The 25564-nt window shown below is 45.9% G+C and overlaps 1 protein-coding gene and 1 pseudogene across 14 annotated transcripts in view; both read right to left on the reverse strand.

Moving 5' to 3' along the window:
• Positions 1-678: 678 nt before the first annotated feature.
• Positions 679-6539, reverse strand: LOC112253849 (annotated as a pseudogene).
• Positions 6540-10056: 3517 nt separating this feature from the next.
• Positions 10057-25564, reverse strand: part of LOC112255165 (bromodomain adjacent to zinc finger domain protein 2B-like) — a 68638-nt gene continuing 53130 nt past the window's right edge. For 5 of the 14 annotated variants that reach the window (XM_042324002.1, XM_042324004.1, XM_042324000.1 and 2 more), the window contains exons 13-36: positions 25171-25272; positions 24431-24659; positions 24230-24322; positions 24055-24128; positions 23852-23917; positions 23122-23187; positions 22862-22906; positions 22544-22576; positions 21057-21122; positions 20635-20775; positions 19858-20112; positions 19303-19526; positions 17647-17721; positions 17249-17543; positions 16147-17133; positions 15667-15946; positions 15077-15232; positions 14242-14402; positions 13670-13998; positions 12999-13134; positions 12652-12798; positions 12074-12417; positions 11723-11866; positions 10057-11557 (exon numbers count right to left, since the gene is read on the reverse strand). In XM_042324002.1, coding sequence (XP_042179936.1) covers positions 11401-11557; positions 11723-11866; positions 12074-12417; positions 12652-12798; positions 12999-13134; positions 13670-13998; positions 14242-14402; positions 15077-15232; positions 15667-15946; positions 16147-17133; positions 17249-17543; positions 17647-17721; positions 19303-19526; positions 19858-20112; positions 20635-20775; positions 21057-21122; positions 22544-22576; positions 22862-22906; positions 23122-23187; positions 23852-23917; positions 24055-24128; positions 24230-24322; positions 24431-24659; positions 25171-25272 — 4605 coding nt within the window. In that variant the 3' untranslated portion in view covers positions 10057-11400. The remainder of the gene's footprint in view (positions 11558-11722; positions 11867-12073; positions 12418-12651; positions 12799-12998; positions 13135-13669; positions 13999-14241; positions 14403-15076; positions 15233-15666; positions 15947-16146; positions 17134-17248; positions 17544-17646; positions 17722-19302; positions 19527-19857; positions 20113-20634; positions 20776-21056; positions 21123-22543; positions 22577-22861; positions 22907-23121; positions 23188-23851; positions 23918-24054; positions 24129-24229; positions 24323-24430; positions 24660-25170; positions 25273-25564) is intronic. The other 9 variants (XM_042324006.1, XM_042324008.1, XM_042324007.1 and 6 more) reach the window with 9 other exon arrangements.

The following is a 25564-nucleotide window of genomic DNA, read 5'->3' on the forward strand; positions in this document are numbered from 1 at the left end:
ATCGAAAGAAGGGCCTTGGTCAGGGAGGTGACCAAGAACTCAAATGGTCACTCTGACCGAGCTCCGGAGTTCCTCTGTGGAGGTCGGAGAACCTTCCAGAAGGACAACTATCTCTGCAGCATTCCACCTATCAGGACTTTATGGTAGTGTCTAGACGGAAACCACTCCTCAGTAAAAGGCACATGACAGCCCACTTGGAGTTTGCCAAAAGGCATCTAAAGGCTCAGACCATAAGAAACAAGATTCTTTGGTCTGATGAAAGCAAGACTGAACTCTTTGGCTAAAATGCCAAGCGTCACATCTTGAGGAAACCTGGCACCATCCCTACTGTGACGCATGGTGGTGGCAGCATCATGCTGTGGGGATGTTTTTCAGCAGCAGGGACTGGAAGACTAGTCAGGATCGAGGGAGAGTTGAACAGAGCAAAGTACAGAGAGATTATTGATGAAATCCTGCTCCAGAGCACTCAGGACCTCAGACTGGGGCGAAGAGGATCTGCAGAGAAGAATGGCAGAAACTCCACAAATACAGGTGTGCAAAGCTTGTAGCATCATACCCAAGAAGACTCAAGACTGTAATTGCTGCCAAAGGTGCTTCAACAAAAGTAAAAAGGTCTGAATACTTGTAAATGTGATAGGTTTTTATTTTCTTATACATTTGAAAAATGTCTAACCTGTTTTTGCTTGTCATTATGGGGTATTGTGTGTAGATTGAGGGGGGAAAAAAACATTTAATTTAAAGAATAAGGCTGTAACATAAAATGTGGAAAAAGTCAAGGGGTCTGAATACTTTCCGAATGCACTATCATCATCAATGCAATGGTTTGAGCTAAAGCAGCAGAGTAGAACATGGTCAACATGCATGAGTTTGAGAAATATATATATATTAGACTGTCTCATCAGCTATAAATATTTACATTATACAAATAGTTTCATCCCAACAGATATGTGTGAGCGCAGACACAGTGAGGTGTTGAATCGAAGCTCTGTGTGGTCAACCTGAAAACATCATTTATAGCTTTATGTACTATGAGCCTACTTTTGGTCAGAAGTTAACTGAGGGATAGACCATCTTTGGATTGAAAAGGGATGTAGAGACGCGCTTGCATCCCTCTTTCTCACTGGCTGGTCCTCCAGCGTCCAATAGCCATCTTCAGGGTTTGGTTTGGGGTCAGATGTGGTGTCCGTAAGGGCAGGTTGGTCATGGGGCTGGAACGATTCTTGGTTGTGATCCAGCTCTCAAATCGCTTCCCTCTCATAGGAGAACCCATCTGTTCAGAAGAAAAAGTAGACAAGATGGATAGTTTGTTTTGCATCCTTTAAAAACACGCCACTGTATTACAAAAAATGTTGTAGCATAGCAATAGATATCTAAAAAAGACACAACCAGACAGATAGACAGATTGCCGTGGGGGCGTGTCCCACCTGCAGCGATAACAGGGTCCCTCATCAGCTCTCTGGTGATTGGACAGAGGAACTCATCAGGAACACCGGTGCACACACACCCCCCCTCTTCAGCTCCCCCACCTTCCTCAGGACCATACTGCGCAGCTCCACAGACTCTACAGTACACCAACAGGAAACAACCAGGCAGAGTTAAGGGAAAATGGTACATTGGCCAACGGAGCTTGCATCATTTGTGGACGTGATATCCTGGCTTGAACACACTGCGTACATGACCCATTTCCTGGTCACCATGGAGACTACAGTAAAGTGAGGTCAGTGTGTGTTAAGACACACAAAAAAAACAAAAAGAGCCCTCCATCAGGAAGACAACAGCCTGGCATGGTGCCATCTCTCACTCTCAGAGACAGTAGAGAGACACCCATGTCTACTAAGAGATTCATCTCTTTTAGAGAACACGGCTGTTTGGTTACCATGGTTGCTATTGGCATGAGAGACCAACAACAGACCGACACCGGCCACCTCACAGAGAAAAAGTTGGGAAAACTGGCTTTCCTCACTAGGGTGAAAGATCTGTATTTAAAAGAGATCTGTATTTAAAAGATATACAGATCCACCAAAATCTGTAAGTCACATTTTCAGATGGATTTTGGAATTGTTTCAGACAGAAATGGTATTCGGTGTGTACCATTTTCTATGTTACATGATATGTATTTTGGGATGAGTAATTGTGTTATGTAATGGGGCAGAAATCTTAAAGCAGAATACACATGGCCTAATCTAATGCTGTACAGTTCAAATGTATGCAATCCCAGGAAATCTCATTAACATTCATTCCTCAATGTCCACCTTGTTTTTCATTTGTCCCTCCCCCTACTTAAAACAATATTCCAGTCTGAGTATGTGATGACGCTCTGTTGCCAGCTACTGTACAAAATGTTGATCTCAGATACCAGACTGACAAGTAGGTAATGTGTAGAATATGATCTTGCATGATAATGCATGTTATTATGATAATGTGTCTAGACGATGGCGTGATGTGCCGTCCCCACCTATGTTGAGTTCTGAGGCCAGTGTCTCCTTGGTCTGACGAGCTCAGCTCCATCTATGTTGTTTGCCTTGAAGTTCTCCACCAGCGTCTCCAGCCCCTCCTCACACGCCCTCCTCTGAGCAATCACTGACCAGACGTCTGCAGTGACCCGGCAACTTTCTGCCTGATCGGTCGGAAAACAGGAAGTGACCGCACATTAGTATCTCTCAATGACATGCTGTTACTATAGTTAATGTGTAATCCATCAAAAGTTTCTATAGTGCTTTTTAGTCACTTTCCCCACCTCCACATGAGAATGTTGCAGTTTCAACTGGATAACAAGATGTGAAAAATGTAGTACATTACATAGAGCACAGTAAGACTCCGCATAACATTTTTGAAAAAATACCATTGTCAACTAAAACGATGAACATGAATGTATTTACAGTCATTGAATTGCAAGCCTTTTATTGACAAGCCTCTCTTAGAAAGAGCTGTGCATAGGTTCTTGGAAAGGTGTCAGGTGAGAGGAGGAGAGGAAGAAAGCATTGTGAGCCTATACAACTACTGGGTGTACAAAACATTATGAACACCTGCTCTTTCCATATCATAAACTGATGAATCCCTGATGAATTGAGGCTGTTCTGAGGACAAATGGGGGGGTGCAACTCAATATTAGGAAGGTGTTCTTAATGTTTTGTACACTGTGTACACTAATACAGTGAATACACGTGAAAATAAAAAAGCAACTCAGTTCTCACCAGGCAGTGCTTCAAGGAAAAAGTTGCCTGGAAACACAACAGGCTATGAAAGACTCAGCCATATTAGCAGAAGGCATTATCACCTGGGTGCTCAATAAAGCCCTCTTTGATAGCAGTGGGACTCCTAGGTTTCACAGAGACCCTCCATCCCTCACTGCTTTCAATGAGCAGATGGGAAGTGAGTGGTGCAGATGAGGGAGAAAATGTATGACTCACCAGGTAAAGATTAGCCTTTTCCCCCCCATGAACCATGCAGAGAGAGGGATGGTGATTGGCAGAATAAAAAAAACATAATTAAGCCATAGTCAATAAAGAAGAGCTTATGCAAAAACAGCACATAATCACCAGGCTGTCATCACCATTAAGTCAACAGGATCTTTGTTTACATGAGAAAATATTGAAACAGTACGTAGGAACCCCACACCGTGACTCAGAATGCTAATGCCATTCTTAATGCCAATAACACTGGCAGCTTGTCAATACACCTATCTTAGACTTCTGTCCATCTGTGTGTGTGTGTGTGTGTTACCCACCATGGCCACTGCGTCCGTCCTCTACTCTCCATATATTGACAGTCTTGTCCATAGAAACCGTGGCGATCAGGGGTGCGCTGGGAGCGAAGGCGCACGGCGTCACGTACCTACAGCAAAGGATCATGGGAGGGAGGACGGAAAGGTACATTTTTTTTTTAAGTAGGCTATTCGAAGAAGGTCGTTGAGATGCAACGATGTCCCCAAGGGTAAGAAGGAAGATTACCTCTCGTGTTGGTTCAATGTGTCGAGCAAAGCCCCCTGGCTCTGAAAAAGCAACAACACAAGTTCAGATGGGCGGTGTTCATGGGTTTGTGTGTGGAACATTAACACGGGGAGTTAAACTGAAATGACATCTACGGTAATGAAAAGAGCTCGAGTGTCTTACAGCATCATGTGACTGTTTTGTCCACTGAGCTGCAACAGAAAAGGCCATGGTAAAAAAGCAACACACTTCTCCCCCTTGTGGCCAGTTGGAGTAAATGTACAACTTTATCTTGACAAACTGTGAGAGCACTTTGCCTTAGATCACCTACGGGGGACTTACCCCGACACAAGCAGCTGTTCGTCTGCAGAGAAAGCACAGGAGAGCACCGGGGCAGACCGGCCGGTTAGGATGTGCAGCAGCTGCACCTTACAGCCTACGGGCCAGAGGGGACGGATGGACGACACCCTCAGATCATTCATTGTGAACACACATCCACCACATCAACATATGCACACAGTTCGACGTTAAACAGGGCATTTGCATAACCATAGCGTGTGGTCAACGTACTGCCTGTGTTGGACCTAGAGACGGTCCATACCTTCAGCGTGCGGCCTTGTCCACAGGAGGCCCGGCGGAACTCTACCCCACCGCTACCTGAGAGACGGGAACAAATTAATCAAACACCTGTCTCAACAAATTCCCATATATGGAGACTCCAAGATAGCCTGGTCCCAGATCAAAATGTTGTGCTGTATAGACAACTCCTATGATCATTGTCATGTTTGTACAAACAGATCTGGGAACAGGCCAAACTCAAAGATAGAGGGAGGAAAATATCATCACCACCACCACCACCACCACTGAGGATCTTGGGGCCAAAGCAGTAGCAGGTGACCCCCAAGTCGTGATTGTTCTTCTCTGCATGGAGCTGGTTCATGTCCAGGTCCAACAGCCTGAGGTCCCCATACGTAGATTCAGTGACAAACATCTGGCCACAGGGGTTGAAGGAGCAGGCCACCACAGTGGTGTCATTCACTGTTGACAAATACTCATTTAAGAACACTCTGCAAGAGACAACACATAACATCAGTCTGCAGAGGCCAGCAAAGCCTCACTTGATATAGGCAACACCTGCAGGTCTATTTATGCTTCGATAACATGGAGATAAACGATATCAATCCATCAAGTTCACCTGTGCAAAGTTTTCGTAGGGAAACACCAAAGCCCTAAAGTGCCATCAGACACCTCCAAAACCAGGTGTGAAGAGTCGGGGCGAGAAGGCGCAAACCCTGACAGGGTTCCTACCCGGATGCTCCAGCACTGCCTCTATCTCACCGGTGTCCGTTGACCACACAACTGTTGAACTCGAGGCTAAATACTGACCACAGGCGCTGAAGCAACAACAGTGGACGCCATAGCCGTGGCCAGAGAGTGGGGATTATGGGACTTCGGGAAAAGTCTTGGGTGTTGTAAATTCGTAAGGTTTTGTCAGCTGAACAGGTGGACAGCAGTGTCGGGGAGAAGGCGCACCAGTTGACATCGTCGATGGTCTTGCAGGGGGCAGATCAGGGACGCCATTTGAGTTGGTCTTGATGAATCCCTTTGACAATAGAATAGAACTATTAACTGTGTGACATTACAATGATTACAAGATAGCTAGCTAGACTCGTTGTTATCCAAACAGCTTGCCACGACCTGGAAACCATCTGAAGTTGCCAGAGCAGAGAGGTTGCAATCGCATGCATTTTAGCAAATAGGCTACTAACTATCCACTGGGAAAAAACGGTTTGAATCAATTGTTTCCACGTCATTTCAAGCCCAAAAAAACTGTGATGACGTTGAATCAACGAGGAAAACTAATTGGATTTGCAAAAAGTCAAAGTAAGGGATTTTTGTATTTTTTCCCACCCAACTTTAAGCTAAATCCAATGATATGGTGAAAGGTTTTGTTGATTTCACATTGGTTGACAACTCAACCAAATGTCAATCAAAACTATACGTTGAACTGAGGTCTGTGCACAGTGGGTAGTTTGTAGCGAGCAGACCCAGCACCTTACAGCTGCACTACAGGGTCGGACAGGCTTCGCAGAGCTGGCGCGTGATATGGCTCAGAAAACTTACCTCAACTCGGGGATGAGAAAGAACTTGATTTGAAGCTTTGAGAGCTTTGAATCAATTGTCCCATTATCCCAACTGTTACACTGACAAGAATGAACGACTGCTAGTTTTTCCAGAAAACGGCACTTTTTGTCCTCATGCTAAATAGCAGTTGCCACATCAGCCATTTTGGAATGGCAGTGTCAGCCAATCAGCTCCTTTGTTGTTCAGCGCAATGTGCCATTCCATAATGGCTGCTGTTAACATGTAGCCAATAAAACTGAACTCCACAAATTACGTTGCGCACCTAGTGAAACTAGTTTCAGCACCCAAAGACTAGCCCACAATTATACACGACATTGCGGGCAAGTCTTTTGGGTGTTGAAATCAGTAGTTTGTTTTATAAAAGGGCAGTTTTTCAAAACTAGCAGTCTTTCAATCTTCTCTGTGTAACATTTGGGAGTATTCGAAGTACAACTTATCCTTGGAATTAGATGTGTTTTCCGAGCCATATCCACTGTGTCTTAATTTAAAGCTGCAATGTCACTTTTTGGGCGAGCCAACCAAATTCACATAGTAATGTGAGTTATAGATCTATCGTTCTCATTGAAAGCAAGTCTAATAAGCAGTAGAGCTGTTCTCTGTGCACTATTTCTGTGCTTCCCGTTCTTAAGTTTCGTTTTTTTTTTACTTTCGGTATTGTACACCAGCTTTAAACAGCTGAAAATACAATATTTTTTGTTTATTGAAAATATATTTGACAACAGTTTAGATGGTAAAATGATTATCTACACTATACTTGATTTTTATGACCCATAAATTGGAATTTGGCGAACTCTTCGACATTTTATCAACCAGAAATGGCGGAGTGATTTAAGTATAGCGCACCTTCATGCAAACGGCCTGTCCGACCCTGTAGTGCAGCTTTAGCTATAAGCAAGCATAAGGTGTCGGATCTGCTGGCTAGCTAGTTAACTAACCCTTTAGCTAGTCTAGCTGTTCGCGCAACAGCATCACTATATGCTCCTGTTGTTTAGTTTGTATTATAACAAATGCATGTAAATACAAAGCCAGTATTATTTTATATTCTAACTAAATTGGGATGTGTGTTTATTTTCTTACCTCTTTGTGAGTCTATGTTCATTGTTTACTTCCTGGTCATGCACGCTGTCATATGGTCAGCTGACCATGATGGCCTTCCCCCAAACTTCAGTGCGTTCAAGACAACTGGGAACTCGTGACAAAACGAGCTCTGATTTGGAAAAGTAGTTTTGAACGGTCATCCTCAGAATTCCAAGTTGGGAACTCGGGCCTCTGCCGAGAGGCCTCTTTCGAGAGCTTCGACTAACCAACCTTAAGATCACTGACGCAATGATTTGACCTCGTTTTTATCCGAGTTCCCATTTATCTTGAACGCACCATGTGGCGAGTAGGTGTGTCGAATGGAGTGGGTGAATGGACAGGGAATCAGCTAATTGTGCAGATTTGCTGCCACTCAAGAAAAATATGAAAATATGGTCTGAGGTTAACACAGGCTTAGGGGGGATCTTATACATTTTGTTCTATGAGATAATATCAGTCAGTTAATGTGAACTTTATGAATTATGAAGCCTTTTATGTGCGTTGTGATTTTTTTGTTTGCATAAATGCTTAAAATGATCTCATAGAACAAAGCACATGAGATAGTTTATCCAAAAACCATATAAAAGCTCTATTCATTTTCTCATAGGCTTTGTCCAACGAATCAATGGCTGAGTTAGTGCCTACAAAAATATTCCATTACTATTTCTTTCTATTGACGGTGTCAGAGGAAGGCCCTAAAAATGGTCAAAGACTCCAGTCACCCAAGTCCCCATAGCTGCATTCACGTCCTAGTCTAGTCGTAACTCTGAAATTTCCGACTTGCTAATTTGTTGAACGGGCATGTATATAACTACAACCAGTTAACAAGTCGGAAATGTCAGAGCCAGTACAGAGAGGTTCCAAACAAACCTCTTTATCGATGATAAATGTTGATATTTTGGAAAAACATAGGCATCGTCGGCATATAAGTGAATATAATATTCCAGAGGGCTATTTTGCCCCCCTCCAAAACAAATGAAGCCTGGGCCAATTGTGCACCGCTCTATCAGACCCCCAATCGCAGCCAGGTGTGATACAGCCTGGATTTGAACCAGGGACTGTATAGACACCTCTTGCACTGAGATGCAGTGCCTAGACCCCTGCGGCACTCGGGAGCCCTAAGTGTTGGGGGCCCCCAGGTGTCCAATAGCGAATTGAATAGCTTGATGGTCCATGTTATTACTATCTTAAAACAATTATATGTGTTAACATAGGCCTCGTAGGCCTAGTTATAGAGAAAACACATACAAAAATAGGTATTTTGAATTAGAGGTGGTTATTAATCATGTTTTACCCAAGCACTCTCCGGAGGAAGGCCATGTCCCTGGCATAAAAAAAGTTAGAGAAACGCAGAAAGAAACCATGTTGCCTTGCCTTGAAAGCAGTGTAAGCAGATAGAGGCCAGTTATGGACCTAAGCCACTGGAGGCTACTGAGGGGAGGACGTAGCAAATGGAATGGCATCAAGCACATGGAAACCATGTGTTTGATGTATTTTATACCATTCAACTTATTCCACTGAATTCATTACCACGAGCCAGTGCTCCACAATTAAGGTTCCAGTGACCTAAACTCAGACACTCATGAAAATACGAAAGTTATTGTCTATCAAAGAATGTCCTTTTGGCCATAAAAAAATGTAGTTATACAAATGGATAGATCGATTTTATTCAATTTGTCATTTTTGTTAGTGAGATTGGAAGGTTGGGGGTTCGATCCCTGGTCAAGTCCAAAAAAAAGACTCTAAAGGTCTTGGGACCTGATGCCTCTCTACTTGGCACTCAGCATTAAGGAGATGGATTGGAGGGAAGGCCCTGGAACAGAATAGCATCCTGTCCAGGGGGTGTACTTGTACATCAAGTTGCCTCATACAAAGGCTTACTTGTCCAAGGTTACTAACTTAAAGGAGTAGTGTATGATTTTTTTCACTTGTTGTTACATGGTTCCTCAACCTGTAAGTAGTCTATGGGCCAGGAGAAATTGTAATCCATGGTTCTGTTGTCTTTAAACAGACACTACAAACATAGCTAACTTTAGCCATCACTAGCTAATAATCAATGGAAGGGTGAGGGCCTTGAGATCCCTGTGACCAAAATAACCTGAAATCAACTCCATATTTGGTTTGATGTTCACATTCCCCTGTCACTACCATTGATTGCTTAAAAATAATTGTAGTTTCTTTTTGACCATTTTCATGGAAAGCTATTACAGTAAGTTACTTAATTGTTCCCCAGAAATGATTTGATATTGAGATAAAAATGACTACATTGGGCCTTTAAAATGCAGGAAATGTGTTATCAATTTTTTTTTAAATCTGGAGGACCACCCATCAATCATGTTCAGACAGCATTAAACCCATTCACAATGACAGCAAACTGAAAGTTCTCCTTGTAGGCTACCCTTTCATGTTTTGACAGATCTAAAAGTGACTCGATCTCCAAAGTCTAGATTCTAATCTAAACCCTATTAGGCATTAACATATACTCATAGGCTAGATGTATCAAATTATTTTATATTTGTGTGAACAAAAGGGCTAGTAGAAGTAGGTGATTAGAGGGGCCAAAATAGGCCATAAATTGAATAGGTACTACATTCATGTGCTACCCAAAAGCATAGCAAAACTACAAAGGTATTCTCCTCCCCACTCAAATCATCCAAATTAAAATGGCATGACTCATGACACAGGGTAGGTAGAAGAGGGAAAATAACACACCCAGAGTGAAACTAGGTTGAAAAACATCCAAAATAGGCCCTAAATTGAATAGGTACTACATTCATGTGCTACCCAAAAGCATTGCAAAACTAAAATGGTATTCTCTTCCCCACTCACATCATCCAAATTAAAATGGCATGACTCATGACACAGGCTAGGTAGAAGAGGGAAAATAACACACCCAGAGTGAAACTAGGTTGAAAAACATACTTTAATAGGTCCGTGCCACACACTAGTGAAAAATAAAGCTCCTACAAAAAGAATGATACTTTTTTTCCACAATATCTTAAATAAAGTAACTTCAAGTACTCTGACTTGGGTACAAAAAACTCTAGCTGCCTCCATTAGGCCACGACACACAGCAAGATTCAAACACAGTGGTTACAAATGGCCTTACGTCCTCTGTACTGTGGCAAGGCAGATGTGGGGAAATGTTTCATGGGGGAAAAGACCAAAAAAATCCTTAAACGTTGTTTGTTTTTCTCTTTCTGTATGGAGAGGAATGATTACTGTGTCACTGTCAGACTTTGGAGGCCATGTTGGATTTAAATTATATAAAAATAATGTCATCATAAAAATGAAAAAAAAAATGAAAATTATATCCCCTACGCCCCTGTTGGAAGGGTAGGCACTACCAAGATTAAGGATACCACAGTGTTTGCAGAGGATATGTATATATTGTACAAACAATATTTATAATGTTTTTTTTTAATCACTTTCACTAAAATAGAATAGAATGCTACAATCATTCTAAGGCATAAACAATATCTGATATTTTAAACAATTCGTTCCAAACAAGACTTGAATATTGACATTAATAAACAGTATATACACATGTATCACCATTGTCTGACTGTTTTTCTGCAATTTTTGTAATTAAATGCAGTTGTACAGTTTTAACGTAATGATTACAGTCCTCTGGTGCCCAAAAGCATAGAACAGTGTAAACAGCAATTTTTTTTCTTGGCTTTGTTTCATATTTGGGAAAAAAAATCGAACAAAAGTCAAACACAAAGACAGACATTCCTTTCGATTCAAAGCAGTTGAGCTGATTCTTCCTTTTCATAGAAAATGATGTGGACCTTTTTTATTTTATTTATTGATTCATAAATAATTATTAAAAAATTAAATACATTCACTATAATACGATTAAATGAAAAATAAAACGTCTATTTACAAGTAGTGGAAAGTATTCTACCGCAGATGCATCTTGGGTGGTTGAGCAGGATGAGGATTCAGTGCAATGATCTTGAACAGGAAAAGGTATTGCACTAAGACACCCGGTTGACATTGTGTGGGACTCTTTGGGTGTTTGGATCCCTGTTGTACTGTAGCAACACCAGCGTTTACAAGTCTGTCTGTTGACATTTCACTTTAACTGCCCCGGGTTCGTCCCAAAGGTACAGACGGACCAGCATCATCATCTTGTCGTTCCCAAAACGTGGTGCCTCTGCTATGAAATGTCAAATAGAACTTTACTTGAGGTCTGGTTCGAGACAGTGATGATGATCGGTAAAACAACACCCAAATTGATGGATTAGTTTATTTGATTGAGAAGCTCTGTCCATCTCTTATCAAAGAACTTCCTCATGTTGTGTCCCGCTCGCCCGATGTCTGAATTGTCTTCATTAAACTTTTCACAGTTATCAAAAACCAGGTTGACGTCAATAATGAAAGTCTCCAGATTCTGATACCTGAAACGAGAGGAACAGATCATTTTGAGTAAATTAGTAAAACACTCGATTGTTATGTTATCTTTTCCTGGTTATGTGACTAGATCAGCAAAAAAACTCTGGGTTAGTCATAGTGTGACTACTAGGGAGTGGATAGTAATAGTGTCATATTAATAGTGAACTCACTGGCTGCTGACGAGCTTCTCTCTGATGGTGGCGAAGTCCATGGGCTTCTTGATGACCTTCCTGTAGCCAGGGATCCCCTTGGTGTTGACGGGGTTGAGGAAGGGCCAGGCATCCTGGTGACGCTCCAACTCAGCCAGGAGCACCCTGCAGAAGAGAACACACACACACTCGTCACAAAGGGAATGTTAACAGTACATTGGAACCTTCAATTATTTAAAAGAGGCTGAACGCAATGCCCCAGGCAAATACATTTACAACCCGCATCTACATTTCCATCAGCAACTCACTGATTAAAGTGCTGATACTTGTGCTTAGAAAATGACTCAAAGGTTTAATTTTGTAGTACAGTACCTGCACAAACCCAGGTCTCTGTTGTTGTCTCTGGCTGTCTTGGCTCTCTTCACACACACCACAGGGCTCTCCTGACTGGGTGACTGGGGTGTGGGTGGAGCCTGGGACAGGGCGGGGCTCTCCTCTCCTTTCCTCTTCCTGCTGGGGGGCTCTTTCGCTCCTCCTCCTTTTTTCGGGGTGCCGCTGGCGCTCGCCGAGTCGTCCTCTGACACCTCCACGTTACCGTTACTGTTGCCGGCCTGCTTCCCGTTCCGCTTGGCCTCGGCAGCGGTGGGTTTCTTCCCGCCTCCACCCGCCACCGGTTTGCTGGGCAGCTTCTTGTTCTTGGGAGACGAGCCGCTTGCCTGAGGGGAGGAGGACAAAGATTCATGCAGATGTACTTACAAAGCAATGGCACTTAGCATATCGTGTACACAGTGTTGTTGAATGACCTACTTTGAAATAATATATGATATGAAAATGACAGTTACATGATGTACCTTGAAATAATGTACATGCCTGATATGCATGGCTGACACACTTCTACAGTAAGGTAGGATATGTAAATGTTGAATAGTGGCCTGGACAGTTTGGGTCACCTTGGATATGCAGGCGGGGCAGTACCAGTCCCCCTCGGGGATGGTGGTGATCTTGGGTTTGTGACAGTACGTGTGGCAGCCTTTGTCACAGCCGTCACACAGCAGTAGCAGGTCCTCGTTGTCACCCTTCCTGCAGATCTGACAGTACTGAAAGCAGGCAACACAGTGTCACCTCAAACCCAAGGGATGGATTACGAATCAACATTTACCAAGATTTACATTGGAATCCATTCCCTAAGGGACTTGAAATGGCCTTGGGATTCAAATGCTCTCCAATGACACACAGTATTCACTTCCCTAGCATATTGAAATTCCATGCCAGCCAGCTACAGTCGTTGAGCTTTTACCACTTTCATGATGGACCTCTCCCAGGCGATGGACTTCTGGAGCTGCTGGAGACACATGGCCAGCTGGGCAGCACTGCGGGCGTCGCCCAGGGCCTTCCTCCACACCTTCATCCCATGGGCCACCTCCTCCTCGCCCCTGTGGAAGGCAACGCAGATGTCAGAGGGATGGAAGCATACAAACAGGAAACGGAAAGTCGGAACACTGACGCATGCAGGCAGGTACACACGCTCAATCATTCACTTTCCAACACAAACACTTGCCCATACACAGACACACAGCCACTGTCACCACAACTAGCTGAAACTGTGGCTGTGCAGACAGACGCAGGCATGAGAGTGAGTGGGGGGGGGGCAGGCAGGCAGCAGGGATATATGGGTACAGATACACACACTGCCAGGGAGGAGTGACACCTATGCATATGCCGGGAGAGGAGGGAAAATAATGGTATGGGGGGGGAGGTGGATGATTACTGACGCGTAACACCATGCAGACGGCCAGAAAAAGTCAGCGGGAAAAAACACTGTGAGTCAACCGCAAACCAGGAGACGACCATAAAATACACAATAAAAAAGAGGCAAAAGCAAAAAGAGGACAGCATAGGTAGATGTGTTTTGGAAAAATGACACAGAAAAAGCACACAGAAGTGTTGAATGCTGAGTGGATGACCTACCCTTCCCTGTCAGCACTACTGGAGGGAGCGGGGACAGTGACGGTACCGATAGCCCCCACATTATCCAGCCTGATCTGAATGGTGGTACCTAAGGGGCTCCTCAGGTACCTCCTCTCGATGTTCCTCTCCAGGTCCGCCAGCCGCGTCACCGCTATGTCCAGAGGGTTGTCCGCGTGACGCACCACGCCGCCCGCCTTGTGGTCCGCCTTGTCCTCCGGTTGGTCTTTGTCGCCAGCGCCACCCGCCGCTGGTTGGTGTTTGGGGAGGGGCTTGTGCTCGTGGTAGACCAGGTCCTCCCTCTCTGATTGGGGCTCGGGGTACATCCAGCCCTGTGCAGAGAACGTTGGGTAATGCAGTCTTTAGGTTCAAACTCCTACGGTCTTAAATAACAACCAATTCCCTGGCCACTGTCACTAGATCTTGGTTACCATTTAGACTTGAAAAGGTTAGCGAGTGGCCCCCGCTACTATTCACTACTTTCAAACAGAAGCCTATATTTTCTCCAATGGATAAGGATGAGAGCTATAATAAAAGGACGCTTCTCATTTGTTGATGTCGTTGTTGCTGTTTACCTTCACCTGCAGGCTGGCGGTGGTGACCTTCCTCTCCAGCTCCTCCACCTGCTGCAGCACAGCGATGTCCATCTCCATGGCCTGCTCCTCCACACACCACCCCCGCACTGACTCCACACTCACCTGGCTCTCCTCCAGCTCACACAGCTCTATCATGGCCGCTGCAGATTGGGGAGGCGGGACGGCATTAGAGACCAGTCATACACGCCATAGACGCCGCATACATATTATTCGCACATCAGACCCAACACCCACGGCCTTGCTTTTGTCGCTCGATACTCCCTCCCCAACGCAACAACAAAACCTCACACACTCTTACCACACACGCACACACACACACACACACACACACACACACACACACACACACACACACACACACACACACGCACACACACACACACAGAGATTAAGAATTCAATATCCAGACACAAAGAGCTGTTCAATCAGAAACCATGTGAACGTTAACAAATCTGGCTTTGATGTCAGACTCATATTGAGCAGTCAGTCATGCGTCATGTACCAAATGTCAACTCATTGTGAAGCGCAGGTGCTTGGAGTGTGCTCAGTAGGGGTAGAACTACTCGGGGCTGTCATAACACAGTGCTCAATCAGACTCCAACGCAAAAGTCTTTGTGAAAGTCGGGGCCTGCCAGTCGGAGTGCTGCTCAGTTTCACCGACACAAAATCAAAGCTACTTTATTCATCGGGATCTGTTGGCTAAATCTACTCTGTAAAGGCTATGCGGATTGCTAAAGATTGGGTAAGTGAGGGACCTACCAGCCAACCAACTGAGTGACCTACCACCTGTGTTCATGTCTGAATTAGGACTCACCATCTCGGTGCTTGGTGCAGACCTGTGGGATGAGCTCCATGTATTTGTGCACCTGTCGGTGCAGGACCTTCTCTCTGACTCCCCGGCTGTGGAGGGACTCCACCAGGGAGCGCAGCTCCTCAATGTCTGACACCCGCCACCAGCCTGACAGCATCTCTGAGCACACACACACACACACACCACACCACACACACACACACACCACAACACACACACACACACACACACACACCACACACACACACACCACACCACACACACACACACACACACACACACACACACACACACACACACACCACACACAACACACACACACACCACACACACAACACACACACACATAAATAAATAAACATAGACATTTTTCAGAAAAATAACTTAAGACAATATAATGCCCCCTTGAAATAGATCTACAGTATTCTGATACAGAACACACTCAAGTGCTGTTCTCTCTCCTCAAGAGATTCCTTTATTCCACCCAGTGGAACAAAATAAATGATTCATTCTTATGACTCAGTGAATTAATAAAGGTTAACTGAATAAATATATGACTCATCCCACACACGCGCTCGCACACACACACTCACCCTCGGGGATGGGCCGTGGTGTGGGGTGATCCGAGTGCTTGGGCACCTCCATCATGGCGGGAGAGGGCACCGTGGACGAGAGCTTCTCGCCGGGAGGAACAGGCGACTCGCTCTTGCTGGAGACGCTGGGCGGCGCGTTGGCACTGCCCTCCACGGAGCTGAGGCCTGAGTGGCCTGGCAGGGGGCTGCTGTAGAAGGGCTGCTGGCTGGGGCTAAGCATTCCACTGGGCCAGCCACCGCAGAACGCTGAGAGACCCAGCAACGACCCGCCAGCCTTACCCTAGAGGGGGGAGATACATACACAGACACTTCAATATCATGATTAGAAAAACTAATGTGTATCACTACACTTAGGGCTATAGCTTCAAACAGAACCTACATTCTTCTGATGTTACATTTATTCATAGGATTTTCCATGATCAGTTTCTACTACCAGTATAAATCATTAGGACAAGGGGTCTGTCCTGGCAGCGTACTCACCTGCAGGGCTGACAGAGGGTAGTTGATGAAGCCAGCTGGATGGTGGGGGCTGGCTGAGGCCGACGCTGCCGAGGGGGTGAGAGGCAGGGCGGGGGAGGCCGGGGGAGACCTGGGCCGCATGAGGCTGGAGGAGGGCAGCGGGGAGGACTGGAGAGGGCCGGGCCCTGGGGAGGGAGAGGTGGTGAGGGAGGTGTCGTCACAGGGGGAGCGGGGGAGCAGGGTGAACCAGTGACCGCTCCTCTCTGTCAGGACCCTGAGGAGCTGGTCACTGGGGAGGTACTGGAGCTGTGGAGGGTTAGGGATTAGGGTGGAGGTCTTCATAGGGCTGAAAAGCTGGGGTGGGGGGCTCAGGAGGGAGGAGAACGAGGAGGGAGACGAGGTGGAGGAGGGGTAGCCGGGTTTGGCCTCCTCACATGGCAGGTTGGGTGCCGTCGACGCACAGGGGCTTGTAGGTAAGGCGGGTAGAGAGGCGTTGTGGGCGGGATAGGATGGTGGTGTTGTTATTGTTGTCGTGGTAACAGAGAGTGGAGTGGGGCTGCCGTTGTATTTGGGATGGGGGTCTGCCTCGGCTTCGCGGGTTGCCTTGGCAACTTCCTTAGCGACGTGGAGGAGCGTGGTGAGTTTGGAGAGAGAGGCTGACTGCAAGAGGAAAAGATTGGGAGAACCTTTCTTCTCCTCCTTCCCTTCCTCTGACCCCACGGGGGTGTAGACGCTCCTCTCCTCCCCGCCGACGCCCCCAGGTTTCTTCTTCTGCACCTCTTCCTCCTGCGGCTCCTCCTTGATGTGCACCTCCCCTGCTGCCGCCCTCCTCCTCTCCCTCTCGTTCTCCAGCTCCCCTGCAGCTTCTCCGCTCTCCATGGCCTCGATGAAGACCCCTCCGCAGTGGGGCAGAACCCAGTAGCGCCGGCGGTACCGGTCCTGGCCGTACATCATGGAGCGCAGGGAGTGGGACGCCTCAAACAGCTTCCTCCTCACCTGGTGCTGTTGCTGTGAAACCAAGCAAGAACGCTATAACTAAATCAATGAATCAATAATATCTAACTATTTAGTATTGTTCGTCCATAGAGATGGAACTCTCAGATCTCCGGAAGGAAGGACTTACCTTGGCTAGCTTCTCTATCTGTTTCTCCAGCTCCTCCACACTAGTTGATTGGTCCCCATCGTCCTCGTCACACGTTTCCACTTTCTTCCCCTTCTTCATCTCCTCCTCCTCTTCCTCGTCATCTTCATCGGCCAGGTCGTCGCTGTCTTCGTCTTCTTCATCGTCGTCGTCGCTTTCTGCTCCGGCCTTTCTCTTGCGTTTGAGGCCAGAGGAGGGCGTACCCAGGGGCTGGGCCTCCTCCCCTCCCATGCTGGTATCTCTCTTCCCGGTCCGTTTGGCATGGATGGTCCTCAACCTGGAGAGAGAGAAACGCACAGGTGAGCTTTCAGAAGCACACACACACACACACACACACACACACACACACACACACACACACACACACACACACCACTTACTTTTTGAGTTTGCCCTCGATCAGCCACTTGTCCTTCCTCATGTTGGTCATGTGATCAAGGTTCTTGTCGATCTCACTGTAGAAACAGAGTAAGATACAGTATATGTCAGCTCACACGTACAGGTAACTATGGAAACAGTGACTAAATGAGAGACACAAAGTATATTGAAAGATTGGGAGAACCTTGATTTGATTTGATTTATTGAAAGCAGGTGCTTCCACACAGGTGTGGTTCCCAAGTTAATTCAGCAGTTAACATCCTATAATGCTTAGGATTATGTATAAAAATGCAGGGCAGGCCATTATTTTGGCTACCATGGCTATGTCCCCCTAGGATGACGATGTCCCCATCCACAAGCACAAGTGGTCACTGAATAGTTGGATGAGCAAGAAAACGATGTAAACCATATGCCTTTGCCGTCCCAGTCACCAGATCTCAACCTAATTGAACACTTATGGGAGATTCTGGAGCAGCGCCTGAGACAGCGTTTTCCACCACCATCAACAAAACACCAAATGATGGAATTTCAAGTGGAAGAATGGTGTCAAATCCCTCCAATAGAGTTCCAGACACTTGTAGAATCTATGCCAAGGTGCATTGAAGCGGTTCTGGTTCGTGGTGGCCCAACACCCTATTAAGACACTTTTGTTGGGGTTTCCTTTATTTTGCCAGTTACCTCTAGTTAACACAAACAGTACAATTTTCTCTCTCTCTCTGTACAGTGAATAGCCTGCAGCACTAGTATCCCTCCATTCTAGTGAATAATTTATGTATTGGCTTCTCTCTCTATCAAAATTGAATCCCACTCCAGATTAGCTGATCTATCCAGAGTCTTACACAGCATTAATAAAACACGAGAGCATTAGCAGCTGAGTGAAGTCAACTGAACGTCATTATTTGTAAGGAGCTAAAAGGCAGTAGGCTCACAACAGTATGCAAGCCTCCTGTACACTAAACCTTCACACTGGCTCCACCTAATGAGACAGGAAGGGACGACGATGCCTGATCTACCAGGATGTTCTCTCGTGCTTGTGAAATGTTGTCTGCATGTCCTGTCAGTAAAGCCAGTAAAAACACAAGAATCCATGTTTGATCTCCTTACGCCCAATAATCTATTCCCTTGCAGCTCCACTGGTATGAGGCCTGTGTGATGTACAACGCTGGCAGGTCAGCATCACTCCTCCTACCTGTCAACACTTTTGCTGCAGATAGAACCTGACCTTTAATTGTTTCGTTTCAATTGTTCTTTCTTCCCTCCTGACGACGGCGCTCTTGCTGCAGCATTATCTATTTCAATGTTTGGCATCTCCTGTTCTTTACTCCTACCTGACGACACTCTTGCCGCAGCATTATCTATTTCAATGTTTGGCGTCTCCTGTTCTTTACTCCTACCTGACGACACTCTTGCCGCAGCATTATCTATTTCAATGTTTGGCGTCTCCTGTTCTTTACTCCTACCTGACGACACTCTTGCTGCAGCATTATCTATTTCAATGTTTGGCGTCTCCTGTTCTTTACTCCTACCTGACGACACTCTTGCTGCAGCATTATCTATTTCAATGTTTGGCGTCTCCTGTTCTTTACTCCTACCTGACGACACTCTTGCTGCAGCATTATCTATTTCAATGTTTGGCATCTCCTGTTCTTTACTCCTACCTGACGACACTCTTGCTGCAGGCCAGCTCATTGGCCAGGAAGCCTAGTATGGAGGCCTTCTGGGTGGGGGTGTGAGCCTGGAAGGCCTTGGTCTTCAGGCTGAGGGCCAGCTCAGCCAGGTCAGTCTGCCCGCAATGGGCCCCCATGTACATCTGCAGCACCTCCGACACATTGTCCCGGTTGATGCCCACGTTGGTCAGATGATCCCCCAGCATGGTCTTGGTCTGGGGGGAGAGGAAAGAGACAGGATGGGTGAGTCATGGTCTTGGTCTGGAAGGGGATGTCAGGAGGGTTGGGTCGTGATAGAGTTGTTACATCTACACTTTCCAGGGGAGTGATGACTCATAGACAATGGACTGGTTTCCCAGACACAGATTAAGTCCTAGACTAAAAAGCATGTTCAGTGGAGATTCTCCATAGAAAGTGCTTCTTAGTTTCTTAGTCTAAGACTAGGCTTAACCTGTGTCTGGGAAAAGCGGACCAATGTGTGTAGGTTTTTATTCCACCTATGTGAGAGCCTGCTTGGTATGTTCCTGTACATGTACAGTATCTCACCTTGTGTCCAGGGGGCAGTCCAGGGTCACACACAGCCAGGGAGAGCAGTCTGACCAGCAGGTCCTGGACGTGTCCCATGCTGTCTCCCACGTTGAGCAGGCCCTCCTGCAGCATGCCCAGGGTGGGTACGTCCACCCCCACATCGAAGCCCAGCACCTTCCCAAAGCCGCGTAGGAACTGCATCAGCATCAGGCAGTCAGACACCGCACCCCCCGGCAAGATCAGGCCAGGGATTCTGGAAAACTCTGGAAGAGGCTGGAATGAAAGGTAAGGAGAGAGGGAGGAATGTTTAGGATACTTCTCAAATGACATCCTGGGACTCCTATTGTGCCCTATGTGGACTGCAGTATATGGGGAGTAGTGTGACTAACATATTGCTATGCCAATGACTGAATCACATGGCTCTGAATGGCAACTTTTTTTAGGTTTTCATTAGTAAACATGTGGTGGGCTATTATCTCGTCCCGCCTTATGCATTACTCTCTTCAGCCACTTGATGGCAGTGTACAGCACAAACCGTGTCCAGTACTCAGGTTTTACATATGATAGATAACAGATATACTGTACATACAAACCATTGTGATGATACAATGCACTTAACCACACATAACCCAAACCTAGACAACATTAACTTGTCAGTTCAAATATATATAACATAAAAGAGATGTAACTACATTAAACGGCCACCTAGAATTTGGAAAGCCAGGTCCCTTTAATGATGTCACCCTTCAGACATCACGCAGGACTGAATCATGGGCAAGATGGGTCATTTATTACCTTATGATCGGCCAGACACATGTCTTCATTTGGCTTCTTCAGCTCCCTGGCAATCTCCAGTTCCAGCCTCCTCAGTTCCAATTTCCGCTCCTTGTTCAGGCGTTTCTCATCCCTCTTTTCCTGCCGCAAGCGCTCGCGCTCCTGAGGGCCCCAGAGAAGGAGAGAGGAGGGGAGAGTTAATGGGCTCACGTCAGTGGAGGTAAAACAGACAAGAATGTCAAGCCGAGTCTGCTGAGTAGTTTTAGAATTCAGCCCGGCGCCCCTGCCTGCGCTCTCAAAGAAAAAGAGCTCGAGGGCCATTCTTTTGACTCAGTTAGTGTATTGAAGAAATGAAAAGTAGAGGGAGGAGAGAGGGATTGGATGGTTTCAGGAGGAGTGGGACCTTCTGGCGTGTGTGTGTGTTGTGTGTGTGTGTCACGTACCTCTGCTTTCTTGCGAGCCTCCACCGCCTTCATGAGCATCCCGTGTTGCCGTCTCCTCTCCCTCTCCTAGCAGAGCAGAGAAAACACACACACACACGTTACACACCGGAGAAGGCTTAACCTCCACAGGTTAAGTCAGAGGTGGACCGAAGGAGGAAAACCACCATTCGCCTCCATCATGGTGAGGTTTTCACATACAGCAACACGTACAGTTGAAGCTGAGGTTAAGAAGACAACGGTACGAATGACGACAACCAGAAAGCATCAGAGGGAGAATGCGGTAGATGGTGATGACGGGGTCAAAAAGAGAAGTTAGGGTCAAGCTATGATGCCTCTAGGTAAAAAGCTAACGGAACAAATGCAAAATGACGGAGTCATCATAGCCACAAGCCAGTGGGATGAAAACAAACATTGCTCTGTGTATCATCCATCTGTTTAGCTGATAGCCGTTCCAGATTGAAAATAGCCTAAACCTATGGGGGGGTGAAGGTCTTACAAGGAGACTTCCCTGGTTGAGGATAGATTGTCTCCAAATGTTTAATTGTAAACCAATAGGATTTGATCAAGGCAAAGCGAGGACAGTGACTGTCTGTCTGAAAGGGAACTCAGTGATGTGATAAACAGAAGTCAATGAAACAAATCCTCTGGAGCCAGCTGCATACAGCATGTAGGGCCAGGAGCTTCTCCTGCTCAGGTTTATATTGTTAGGAAAAACTCCTGGCTCTAATCATGTGCAACAGACACGCTCAACAAGCAATAGACAGCCAGCCAGCCAGTCAGTCAAGCGGCTGGAGAAGACAGGCAGGTACAGCAATAGCCAGCCAGCCAGCCAGTCAGACTGCTGGAGAAGACAGGCAGGTACAGCAATAGACAGCCAGTCAGAAGACAGGCAGGTACAGATACAGAACAGAGCAGCAGAACAACTCAGGCAGCATTCCAAATGGCAAACTCTTCCCTATGTAGTGCACTACTTTTGACCAAAGTAGTGCACTATGAGGTAGTGCACTATGCCATTTCAGACGCAACCTCAGAGACTCAATGGGACGTAACAGGTTAAAGGGCAGCTCTTTGTGGACGGAGACGGACACAAGCTCAATGTCTGGAACTGGAAAACTCAAGCACTCACAGCCACTCAAAAACAACAGCTAGACGATGGATGTGATGGATGACTCATCGAGAGGAGCGTACTTTCAGACAGTAAGAGTGAGCATGGCAGGGCATGGCCGGCCTTTTGCAATGCATTCTGAGGAGTGCGGGGGGAGCTACCGAACCACCGCAGGCGGAGCGAGGTCGGGTGTCTCAGAGCAGATGGAGGCGACACACTGTTGTGTTTGTTTGTGTGTGTGTGTGTTTGTTTGTTTTGCTGAAAAGCCATGCAGAATAATGTAGTATGATTGCAGCCAGTGCTATACTTAATGCATTGCTATGACAACCATATCACAACCAGGAAACACAATGCGGTGTTAGATGTACAAAAATAAACATACCCATACCATATCTAGTCTATGCCTCTCCAACTCCTGGCAGAGAGAGTTGGCAAAGTATTATGGAACAGAAATGACAGCAACAAAAAAACAGATTGTTTAGCAGAAAAATACCCAAAGATCAGAAATAACCCAATAGAATGGAAACTGACCAAAGAGAAACAGTAAAGTGTTTAATAAAATATCTAGTTACACACAACCTTGCTACACACACACACACACACACACACCCTGTAAACACTGATCTAGCTGAAGTGTATTTAGTATCCTTTCAATCATGTCAGTAGAGAAAAGGTGTCCTGCTAAAAAAGCGCTGCGTACCTGGTGCTTCAAAATGACTGCATGCTGTCTTCGCATTTCTTTCTCCTTCAGGGGAAGACAGAAAAGATGAGGGGAGAAAATCAATACACTTTCATGCAGCCACCATCATGAAAATCACTAGGGCTGATGGGATTCCAGACCATTTTACAGAGGAGCCACAGCTCATGCCTAATCTCATTGTCAGACACATCTCACCTGGGGGAAAAAAACGTTGACATTTTGGTTTACATTGAGATGTTGTGTGTAACACAAACTCTCACCTTTATTCGTTTCTCTGCCTCCATAATTTTGGCATTCGCAACCTCTTCTTTCTTTCTCCGTTTAGCCTGCGAATGCAAATCGGGTCAAACGTCATTTCACTGCCAGACATCTGGACAGACAGACTGACAGACACATGCCACTCCGCAGGTTCGCACCGAGCACTCAAAATATGATATTTTCCCTGTAACCGAAAATGAAACGTATGCCTCACGTGCCAGTCAAATGTGTAGAACACAGAGAGTGAATCATGTATCATTTAAATATGTAATTGCAAACAGCAAAAAAAATCCTGTTAAGAGTGGCTTGCCAACTGTGTCAACTCAAATTTGATTTAGTCCTGCTAAAATACTTGAGCTCCTACAGTGTAATTGTGTGTGCAAGGGAAAGATGTTTTTTTCCCCAACCCACTTATGCTAAACTGTTGCTGTTGTCTGATAAAATAGAAAAAAATGATTTCTGTCTCATTTAAATATGGTCTGACTCTGAGACAGCTAGCGGAGACAGCGATTTTAATATTCAACAGCCGTCAACCAAGACCAATTTAGCATTAGTTCCATGTGGAATTATGCCTGAGACATTACTCCTTCCAACACTGCGGTATTATTCAGTAATAGGCTTGGGTAAGATTAAAATACTATGGACAGAGTAGACTGAGGCTCTCCTCTTTGAGGAGTGACGTTCTGCTAATTCAGAGGATATGTTTGGTATTGGGTCAGTTGACTGTAGTACCTCCAGAATCTGTTGTGCCCTCATCTCCTTCTCCAACCTGATCTGCTGAATACGCTTGATCTTCTCCTGGAGAAACACAGAGGTAGGTGGATCAATACACTATGCAAACCAAACGGTGATGCAGTGGTAAAACAAGGACACCCTCCATGGTCAAGGCGGCAGACGGTTTGACAGGAAGTGGTGCCACGTAAAGCATGCCCTACCTGCTGCTTGATGATCTTCATTTGCTCCTTCTGCTTCCTCCTTTCCTCGGCCGCCATGATGGCTGAAAGAGAGACTTTAGGGGCTTAGGTGTTAAGAAATGGTTTGCAGCAGTGGTACTGTACATCTCTACAAAAGGACAGCGGGGAATGGTGTATACACTCAGATGTAGTGTACCTTGTTGCTTCCTGGCCTCTTTGGCTGCCCTGGCCATGGCCTGCTTCTCCAGCTTCCTCATCATCTTCATCTGGGCCGCCTGCCTGGCTATCTCTGCAGAGAGAGGTGATGGAACGTTACTGTGTGACCACACATGTTTGGTAGGTAGCATTCACAGACTTCAAAACAGAGATCTGTTTTTTTTCATCTTCTTCTCCTCACCTTGGGCCTCCAGTTTGCGTAAGAGTTTGGCCTCGCTGGGGCTAGGCACCTCGGCCCCCAACGCCAGACCCTCTCCCACGTTGGACGGCCGGCCCTTCCTCCTCCGGGAGCCCTTTCCCCCCTCGGCCCCGCGCTGGCGCTCTGAGTTGGGGGGCCGTCCCCGCCGGCCCTCCATGGCCAGGATATGAGGGATGACGTCCTCGTCCTTCAGCAGGCTCCACTGCAGACCCTGCGGGTAGGACGGGAGTGAAACAACAGGGTAGAGGGCCTGTTAGTGTCGTGTAGGTAATAAACGGCTTCAACATACTTCGGTTGCTTTGATTACTCTACTGTTACTCTAGGTTTGACTCTTTAGATCGATCACTCGTGACAGAAAAGAGGGCAGATCAAAGATCAAAATATGCAATGCATAGTGGTATTACTGGACTACAAATCTAAGAACCGGATAATGGTCCAATTTCTACCTGTGATATGAACACCACTACAACACATTCCATTCGACATTCAGCTAGTTAAACTATCCTACTGTACAGTATATGACTGGTCACCTGAAGAAGTCATGTCAACTGAATATTACATGACTCCCTAGACAAAGGGGGCTAGGGGGTAGCACTACTGGAGTCTATGGCTGATTTCTATCAATGTCCCAGAACTGCTTAAGTCACTATACAGTTTCTACTGTACATGAAATGAGGAAATAAAAAAATGAGACAGGCAATAGATAGATGAAAAGACATCACCTGGGGTCCTTCTCTGGCTTCATAGAAGTCACCAACCATTATCTTTGCACTGAAGCTAAAATTATCGCGTGTGATGCCACTTATTCCATTTCTGGATAGATACTACAGAAGAGAAAATAATGACGTTTGGTGAGACAAAGGATATCCAATGTGAAAGTATGTAAAAGTGTGACATTGAAGCTAAAAACGGACGATTCTACTACTAAGCATCAAAAGAATTAGGGGGGAAATTGAGCAAAAGCACAGTGAGAATCAGAATGCTCTAACGACAGGTCAGCTTTTAGTAGGCAGAGGAAGGGATTGGGGAAATTAACTAAAAGGATGTTTAGGTCATGTTAAGGTCACAGTTGGCATTGATGCTAAGTGAGCACTAGTGAGGTTGAGGCTAGTTGCT

This window comes from Oncorhynchus tshawytscha, linkage group LG07 (assembly GCF_018296145.1).
Source record: "Oncorhynchus tshawytscha isolate Ot180627B linkage group LG07, Otsh_v2.0, whole genome shotgun sequence".
NCBI classification, from domain to species: domain Eukaryota; kingdom Metazoa; phylum Chordata; class Actinopteri; order Salmoniformes; family Salmonidae; genus Oncorhynchus; species Oncorhynchus tshawytscha.